The sequence below is a fragment of the Salvelinus namaycush genome, chromosome 34 (assembly GCF_016432855.1).
Source record: "Salvelinus namaycush isolate Seneca chromosome 34, SaNama_1.0, whole genome shotgun sequence".
Classification (NCBI taxonomy): domain Eukaryota; kingdom Metazoa; phylum Chordata; class Actinopteri; order Salmoniformes; family Salmonidae; genus Salvelinus; species Salvelinus namaycush.
In genome coordinates this window covers 3111271-3120970 of record NC_052340.1, presented here as the reverse complement: position 1 = coordinate 3120970, position 9700 = coordinate 3111271, and the positions used below count along the sequence as shown (strand labels likewise).

General features: G+C 40.9%; 2 protein-coding genes across 2 annotated transcripts in view; both read left to right on the top strand.

The window, feature by feature from the left end:
* Positions 1 to 1453: 1453 nt before the first annotated feature.
* LOC120028606 (layilin-like) lies at positions 1454 to 7494 on the top strand. Its single transcript, XM_038973818.1, has 7 exons — positions 1454 to 1608; positions 2472 to 2769; positions 3629 to 3786; positions 4343 to 4387; positions 5535 to 5621; positions 5901 to 6015; positions 6340 to 7494. The coding sequence occupies exons 1-7, from the start codon at positions 1533 to 1535 to the stop codon at positions 6668 to 6670; spliced, it is 1110 nt and encodes a 369-aa protein (XP_038829746.1). The 5' UTR covers positions 1454 to 1532; the 3' UTR covers positions 6671 to 7494.
* Positions 7495 to 8555: 1061 nt separating this feature from the next.
* The window catches only part of LOC120028324 (serine/threonine-protein kinase SIK2-like), a 56611-nt gene continuing 55466 nt past the window's right edge, over positions 8556 to 9700 (top strand). Inside the window, exon 1 of the mRNA XM_038973531.1 lies at positions 8556 to 8993. Within this exon, the coding sequence (XP_038829459.1) occupies positions 8856 to 8993 (138 nt within the window). The 5' untranslated portion in view covers positions 8556 to 8855. The remainder of the gene's footprint in view (positions 8994 to 9700) is intronic.

Below are 9700 nucleotides of genomic sequence, written 5' to 3'. Positions count from 1 at the left end.
GGACAGGAAATATAGTGTTGAAATAACAGATGTTCCCTTTCCTCCTTTCTGGCTTCCTGTTAGGGGCCAATGCTTTGCACACTCCTCTGAGCCCATGACCTCTCACCGTGATCAACTCTCCTCAATAGCAATTCAATCTGATCCTAGATCAGCACTCTTACTCTAGACGCATTATGAACGCAGGCCCTGGACTTTTCCGTTTCTGATAGTGAAAGTCAAAACACTAACTGAAAACTGTTCACTATAGGGGTAATTAGGGTTTCCAGGTTTAACATACCTGGCAACCCTCTGCCGTTTGTTGCCAAGTTAGCCAACCCTTTCCCATGTAGCCTAGGCCACAGCATACAACCAAATGTGTTATTATGGTAGAGTCTGAGGTGACTGATGTTGGCTCTCTGAGACTACCAGATGAGCATCAGCACTCAATTATATCTCAGATCTGCTCTGGCGTAAAACAGGCTTTTTTACTGACTGACCATGTGTAAATTATGTGGATACAGATTTCAGGGTTGTTGTTATCTGGTTACATTGGTCATCACATAGTAACCTCACAAAAAAAAAACGCTCACCATTTTCTTGCATTGTCTGGAGTTTGCTGCCTAGAACACTTAAACATTTCCCAAAGTCTCACCAAAGTTTTCCATGGCTCAGCAACCACTAGAGCAAACGGTAAAGTGAGCAAAAATATATAGTAGCTACAGTACAATGGATCTTTGCAGGGCAGTCCACAAAGAAAAGTGACTGCAAAGGCCTTGCTAAATACGCACCCGCCACCCGGGCCTAGAATTTCATAATTTCCTCAAGTGGAAGAACACAATCCCAAGATTAATGCTTCACCATGTACATAATTAATGACACATTTTTCTATCAACTATTTCTTATTTCCCACCCCGGTGGTCAGATCTTTCCCCTAGCACACAGTAGATCTAGGCTATAATAGCAGGAACTTTTGCATATGAATGATTGATATTCAATTAAAGTAGTGTGTGTGTGTGTGTGTGTGTGTGTGTGTGTGTGTGTGTGTGTGTGTGTGTGTGTGTGTGTGTGTGTGTGTGTGTGTGTGTGTGTGTGTGTGTGCACGTGCACGGGCGCGGGCGCGTGTGTATGTTTGTGAAATTGAAAATATTTACTATACACTTGTTCAATCCTATGTATGTTTCTCTCACTCAGTATAACATACCATACAAAGACATCCCTTCATTCCAGTCTCTCTCCCATTCCTATCAAATATATGTGACTTTGATTATTGTGTGGGTACAGCATGGAGTAGCCTAATGTCATTATGCCTTTATATGAGTGCAAAAAAACATAGCAAGATATGAGAAGCATTCCTCCTTTAAACTTTTATCTTGGATGGACTTACACAAAATCAAAGGCCATCCGCAGTACGAGGGGTTTAAAAACCGGATCCTACAAAAACACTTCGACCTAATTCTGATGTGACCATATCCGATTGTTTCCCTCTCTCCGGCTTTGACGAGCAGCCACGGATTTGCTCGAATTCACGCGAACGCTTTAGTGAAGATGAAGAAATGGATTTTATTAAACTGCTCGGTATTGTTCTCGCCGTTTTCTGCCAACCAGGATTCACCCAATTTGAACTCAATGGTGAGTGTTTACAGGGAAAAAAATTCAAACTTGTCAAAGCCCGTTGTCAAAAAAGTAACGGTATGATTAACCAAAGTGATCTAATGCATGAAAATATTGCGTCCTGTTGATTGTGCGAAAAAAAAAAAAATTCTTTAGTGCCTAACGAAAGAAGAAAGATTTTGGACGACTAAAACGTTTAAATAGAAACTTCAAATGTCGCTCAAAGTCGGGTGCTTTAGGATAGGAGGCTACATGGAAAAAACAGTAACTGCGAAATTTCACTTCAATAGGCCTTTACATTGTCCAGGGCAGGCTTTTCATTTTGGTTTGTGTGTCGGAAAAAATATGATTCGTTTTGAGATGGGGTATTGTGCTCCCAAGTAGGCTACAGATTTACAAGACCAATGTGGTATTCAATGGCCCAAAGGTGGTGCAAAAATCAACGCGCAAAGTCAAGGTGGGCCATATTACATAAAGCTTAATCACTGTGGTTCGCAACATTATTAATAAAGGCCCTAATAATAAAGAAAATAAGAGAGTAATAATAAATAAATAATAACATGCAGCCTATTCATAGTGTTACATGCAAGCGCTTATGAAAAACAATAAAACATTTCTTAAGCTTATGGCAATAGGCCAACATAAAATCAAGAGATCTTGCACATAGGCCTATTATCATGTAATTCATGTAGGCTAATACGTGGGCCATATGTCCTCACATCTTGCAAAACAACTTGCAACATTATTCCAATTAATTACCATTCTGATTTGCCAATCTTGATTAGCCATGCTTAGATTTGCAATTTGATTTGCATTTGATTTGCAATTTGATTTGCATTCTTGATTTGCAATTTCTTATTTTCCAATGCGATACACTGTAGGCCAGAGGATCTGCCGACGTGGCACAGAGCGACCCTGCTACAGGATCAACTACTTCCAGGACCCACGGCGGAGGGTGACCTTCAATGATGCCAGCCAGGCCTGCAGAACGGATGGGGGGGAGATCCTCAGTATCGAGACTGACAATGAGCAGCGTCTGGTCGAGAGGTTCATCCAGCAGTTGCAGGCCACTGATGGGGACTTCTGGATCGGGCTGCACAGAAGCCCACGCCACCGGATGACTACCATAGGCTGCCCTTCGCAGTACTACTGGCTGGATGGCAGCAAGGCCAGATTCAGGTGTCCTTGTGTTTTACTTTGGTTTCAAGTCTAGGAGATCCCTGTAGCAAAATGTCTAGGAGATCCCTGCAGCGGTTGCCATGCACACCACAGGACAATACAGGGCCATAGAGATACCTCACATGACTCACAATAGTCTGAGAGTAATCAAAGAGCATCGTAGATTAACATATGTTGGTGTCTACATGCTTTGAGGGTCATTGCTATTTTATCTGTAAAATGTTAATAACCATGAATGTTGTGGTGTCGAGGGAGCTATTCTGAAAATATAGTTTACCAAGGTACTAATTACTTCACACTGGCAGAAGTTAAGCTACACTAAAGCTACCCTTAAAAAAACATAGTTTACTTTGAAAAAGTAGTTCCCTACATCCAAACTACTTCGTGAAAAATTATCATATGTAAATCCGAAGTGTCACAAGACGACAAATTGCAATAACAGATCACTGTAGTCAGATTTTAACAGAATGTGTCATTTATCCTATTAATCACAAAATAAATCTTTCAAGTGAGAATTAGGCAGGCCTGAGGCCGAAAAAGAAAGGAAATGATTGCCGATTTCACCCATATTTTATTTTATTTTGCAAAAAATAATAATGTGTAGTTCCAGTAGTTAGCTACACCACTACATGGCAAAAAAAGTAATTAACTACTGAAAACTCTACTTTGATTTGAATTTAGTTCAAATGCCACCAAACTACTGCAAAATGTAGTTAAATTACTAGCAGAACTACATGTAGTTCACTACTCCCCAAAACTGGGTATCAGTAGGATGAGCGTCCATTTTTAGAAGCATGATGTTGACTATCAGAGAATTTCTGATAGGGTTGTTGACCTATGGAAAACACGCTCATTGCAGAAACTGGCATTGGGACGAGCCATCGTGTGGCAACGAGATGTGTGTGGTGCTCTACCATCAGCCCTCTGCCCTCCCTGACGAAGGCGGGCGCTTCATGTTCCAGTGGAACGATGAAAACTGCAACACCAAGAACAACTTCGTCTGCAAGTATTCTGAAGGTGAACTGTACCCTGGACACGTTTTGAGTAGGCAAACGCTGTGGAACATTGCAGATAGAAATGTCATGAATAGAGCTGACATGATTCATTAATCTACATGTCAGAGAGTTATGTTTGTTCTACATCATGTTTTTCTATCTGAACGTTCCACAACATTGTGCCCTTCTGAACATGGCCCCGGTGTCCTTGATAGTGTCCATATTTAGACATGAACAGATTAAACCAGGGTTGTATTCAATAGACAGGAAACGGCAGGAAAGGTACCGAAAAAGGGAGGGACTACCTGAATTTGTCCAATGATAATCTCTCGTTTCCGTTGACGAAACGTTTTGTTACGGTTTGCAACAGTGTGCACTAATGAATATGACCCATGTTACATTACATTTATCCAATCTCAATCCTGTAGTTTTATCTCCGCTGAAGGAGATAATATTGTATGGTATGATTTTGATTGAATACCAGCTTATCACCAAGGAACCAGAGAAAAAGATCATTCAGAATCAATATAGTCCACATTAATTTGCAGCTGATGATTGTCTCTTTCTTTCTCTTACAGAAAAGTTGCCATTGTTTACTGTGGTGTGGAATTCAATATACACAGGTAAACCCACTCCTGCAGCGAAAAAAATGTATTATGACTCTGATATTTTAGAGTCCATTGGACCACAAAACATATGGTTGGTGCATATGTTACGGTAAATGTGTAAAATCAGGAAATCTATACATTTCCACACGTTTAGCCTACCAGTGTGACGGTCTGATTTTACACATTTACCGTAACACATAGACCAGTGATTGAGTCCATTCAATATAGGTAAAGGTCTGCATAAAAAAAGAGATCTAATGGTTATTTTTGTCCATCAATTTAGTGAATTATATCTTCCCCTTACCTTCTTTAATGTTCAGCAATTAGGCCTGGCTGTGTCCTACAGTAAGTGATGATTTCACTAAGTTACGCTTACATAAAAGTGCTATTTATAAACATTGTTTTTAACATTAGGCCCCGTGTGGCTCAGTTGGTAGAGCATGGCGCTTGCAACGCCAGGGTTGTGGGTTCGATTCCCACGGGGGACCAGTACAAAAAAAGTATGAATGTATGTACTTGTAAGTCGCTCTGGATAAGAGCGTCTGCTAAATGACGTAAATGTAAATGTTTTGACATTTTTAACAGAAACATTTAGATTTTGTTAAGGTCAAATATGTGAATCCTTGGGATTAGTCATTTGTTGATACTGAGATCAACAGCTCGAACATTATTATGACATCACCAGTCTCAATCGCCGAAGTGTCTATGTATAGGATGACATCTAGTGGTCAAGATTTATGAATCACAATATAATAGAATTGAAGAGGGTAAAATAGAACAACTTTGTCAGAGTCCCGTTCAATTCATCCTCTTCCCAGATAATAGAGGCAATGCATTAGGCTACAGTACAGTACTATAGCCTACAGTAGGCTATAGTACAATTATAGATTACCAGTGATGCTGCTTGAAACCCAAGGAGTTTATTTCTAGTAGGCTGCTAATTTGCATATTAGTCATACTATACTAGTCTACCCATTTCTGCATCACACATGCTCATTCTGTCATCTCAGATGAAGACAAATGTTGCTTATTTTTAGTCTACATATTTATTTGGGCAATATGACGTTTTTGGATATCATACGAACTTACAGTGTCTGTCTATTTACACGTTTTGTTACAGTGTCTGTCTATTTACACGTTTTGTTCATGATCTGTTTTCCAGTTGCCCCAATTATATCTCTAATGCCAAACCTCCCGTCAGCTACAGTGAGTGATGAGAAAACAAAAATAGGACTGTCTGAATCATCAGGTAAAAAATCTGCACTGTCTATTGAGTTTGATCCTTGTACATTGTGTCCCAAATGCAATAAGTAATCTCCTCATTTATTTTCCAACGTTTTTTCCAAAAGTATTCATAGTGAGGTGCCAACTTACTGCCATTAGCCTGATCCCAGATCTGTTTGTGCTATCATGTCAGCTCCTTGTCATTGACAATGAGTGACAAGGAGTTGGCATGATAGCGCAAACAGATCTGGGACCAGGCTATAATACCATTATCTTACCTCTGATGTTCTTTTTCTCCCTGCAGTAACTCTTTCAGATAATGCCATATATGTCTCCTACATTCTATTTGCCACTATCCCTGTTCTACTGCTGCTGCTTGTGGCTACAGGAGTCTTCTGCTATAAACGGGCGGCCAAAAGGTAATACTTGTTTGCTTCATTAAATAATAGCATGCAATAACACATTTTGTACGATAGGCACCTTTCAAGGGCACCTAACATTATTTAAAAGTGTGTAAAAAGTCTCTAAGTTCAAAAAATGACATAAGAGGGGCTAAACAGAGGAAGCTCACAAGAGGGCTTTGGAAACATAATCAACATCAGACGTCACAGAGCATAAGAGGGCCTTAAGAGATGTTTTGTTTTGAGGTGGTTCTGAATGCCGTATTTGATGTAGGCAATGCTGGAGGTGTGTGTGGCTCACTACATGCCTCTGTAACTGATAGTGTGACTGTCTTTATGCAGCAGAAAGTCTCAAACAGACAGCTACCCTAAGCAAGAGCAATGGGGTACAATGTCCACAGCGGCCTGCAACATCCAAGGACCCTATGCCTACCAGGACATCACCAAGCTTCAACCAGCCGATCTGGAGAGCATGGCACCTAAATCAATCAAGAAGATGTCCTTCTGTGCCTCCTCTCTTCATACCCAGTGTGATGATTACGAGAATGTTTCAAACAAGGAGACAGTGACAGAGAGTGGCTTTGTGACCAATGGCATCTATGAGGCCTGCCAAGACCAGAGTCGGCACTATCTCAAAGAGACTGGATGGGTGGAGAATGAGATCTATGAATAATGTTGCTGTCCTGCAGTGCCTCTCTCTTTGCCACATGTCCATTGAGCCATCTGGGCATCTGACTGTTGGTGTCTTCATTCATCTTTCATATATCCTGCTGGTGGGTTGTATGGCATCATGTGATGCGAGACAGGACGGACAGATCCTGCGTGGTATTATAAAGTGTTTGCTTTAGGGTATGCCCATTAACCGTACAAAGAAGACCCATTTGAGGCTTCCTGTGTGGAGGCTGATGTCAGTGAAAAGGACAATATCTTCGGAAACTCGGATGACAGAAGTCTGACCCCACGATACTGCTGAGTAATGGTCTGCGAGAGATGATCCTCCCAATGATGTTTACCAAAGCCTCCACTGTTATGACATCAGTTTGAGCTGGCTGGATATAGTCTTTAATGTGCCTTTTCATGGCTACACCAAAGTCCAGGTTGAATAACAGCGTGTAGCATTCATTTATTTGCTTATTCCTGTGTCTTCGTCTTATAAACTTGTATTTATCACAATGTTGTGAAGAAAATCAAGAAAATATATGTTTTGCGTACATTGTATATTCAAGTGGGGCTGACTAGAGTGTTGTGAAAAAGTAGCTAAAGCTGAGTGTTCTTGAAGGATGTCGGACAGGAAATGCCGAAAGCACATCTGGAACTCGCACATCCAGGAAATCTAGCAGTGACAGCAGAGGCTTTTGGGGTGCTGCGCTCAACAGTTTTCCATGTAAGGCTGTCACGATAGGTTAATTAACAAAACATGTACTTGCTGGACATGTAGGCCTATCAAATATCGCACACACTGCTCTGGCTACAAATAAAGCCTATGAATGACATGCATAAGTGTTTTTATTTTATTAGTTTTACTTGAATGTGACTTTATTGTGTTTTTGTGTACAAGAAGACAGAAAAATAGACCATTTCTAAGTCATAAAACCTTTGGTAAGATATAGCTTACTTCACTGTACTATTGCAAAAAGTACTTACTTATGGCTTCCATATTGTTTGTTTAACCAGCAGGTGGTGCTGTTTCGTGTCATCTTTTAACTGTCTTTCCATTGGTCTCGAACTCCAGCACCTTAACTCAAATTCTATGTTGATCGCTAGATGTGCAACGGGTATGTTAAAAAAAGGATCATAATTTGCTCATATTCTGTTATATTATTTTATTAGTCTCAAACCAATTGATTCGTCATAATAGCCTGTATCCAAAATGTACAAACCTGAATTGCAGAACACACACCATCCAGCATAATCCAAATGAATGTTTGCCGTTTTGTGCATAGCTGGGAAACCTGGCAAGCATCTTTATTTAACCTTTATTTAACTAGGCAAGTCAGTTAAGAACCAATTCTTATTTACAATGACGGCCAAACCCTAACCCGGACGCTGGGCCAATTGTGCGCCGCCCTATGGCACTCCCAATCAACGGTTGTGATACAGCCTGGAATCGAACCAGGGTCTGTAGTGACGTCTCTGGTACTGAGATGTATTTGTGGTTGCATCACTTGCATGCATAATTTGCTTTGTGAATAAACATGCATATGTTCCATAGTCAGAGCCCAGCTGCACACACAACTTTACATATCAAAACAACTTGCATGCATAGAGTAATTTGCTAGTATAAATGTACATAAATAAGGCACACAGTCCAGTCCCTGCACTTTGACCCTGAGTAACAAAATCTTTATGTGTGCACCTGCAGGCCAAACTTCAAAGTCAACTATCCACTCAGGGCGGCGAGCTAACACATTTCAGAATAGCAATGTAACCGGTTGACGTTAGAGGTGGGTCAGGTTGCCTTGGAAATGAATTGGCACTGAAGCGTGGAACAGCTTCAGAGGCCCGCCCCCTGTACAAATACCCCATGGCTCTGACGTCAATGTACGTCAACGAGAGAATATGATGCCTCCTGCAAGTCAACTCGTGTACTTTAGTTAATAGAGATAGCTAGCTGAAATATTATAGCCTTATTGTTTTGGAGAACGTGGCGTGACAGCCCGTGGCACTCGTAAATGTCATCTGTCGTCTCGTTGGTCTGAAGGGTTGTTAACGTTCAAACTGGCAGGGCGACCGAGAATTGTACTTTGTCTATTTTGAATAGACACATTTTAGCGGGCGGTTTGTTTTGCCTTCCTCGATATCTGTAGGCTAAAGTTGCGAGCCCTTACCTCCTCACCCCAAACCACATTTAATACAGCATGGTCATGGCTGACAATCACCAAAAATCGATGTTCCGGGGTCCTGTCCGAGTGGGCTTCTACGATATCGAACGTACTCTGGGAAAGGGTAATTTCGCCGTTGTAAAGCTGGCTAGACATCGCATTACCAAGACCGAGGTGAGTACTGAGCAAATTCACGTTAGCTAGCTGGCTAGCATGTTAGGTAACGGTGAGCTACAGTAAGCATAAGCGTGTGATTCTCTTGCAAAGGACACCAACCTTGCCTTTTAACTAACAAGCTAACGTTAGTTACTTACCCCCTGTTTTGCAGCTATAAATTAGCTTGCTATCTAAAGTTATATTTGCACATTTATTCTGTAGTTAACTCATTCTGTTCACATTTGACATTGACATGTTTAGACTATTTCACACCTAGGTAGCTTGCTTTGTTGCAAACACGGTAGTCTCTTTTTTTGCAAAGCTTTTGACCCACACATGAAGAAAGCAATAGACCAACTATTATATAACTTGTTTATCAAAACTGTCCGACTATGGTGAACTAGTCAAATTGGGTGTCACCCAGTTTTAGATGTAGCGAACGTTCGCCTAACCGTGAAGTTGATTCATGAGACGCATCATTATCCTATCACCTTGTAACCTCAATGTTGTGCAATACACTGCCTTTATTTGACCATGGATCATTACATTGCTTCATTACTCTCAGTAACAATTGTGTGACGTTTGTATAATGTTATGTATAATGTGCTCAACAAGCCACCCCACAGACCAGGGCTTCTCAAACTCGGTCCTGGAGCCCACCTTGCGTGCGCGTTTTGGTTTTTTCCCTAGTACTAAAAAATGGATTCAAATTACCAACTCATCAT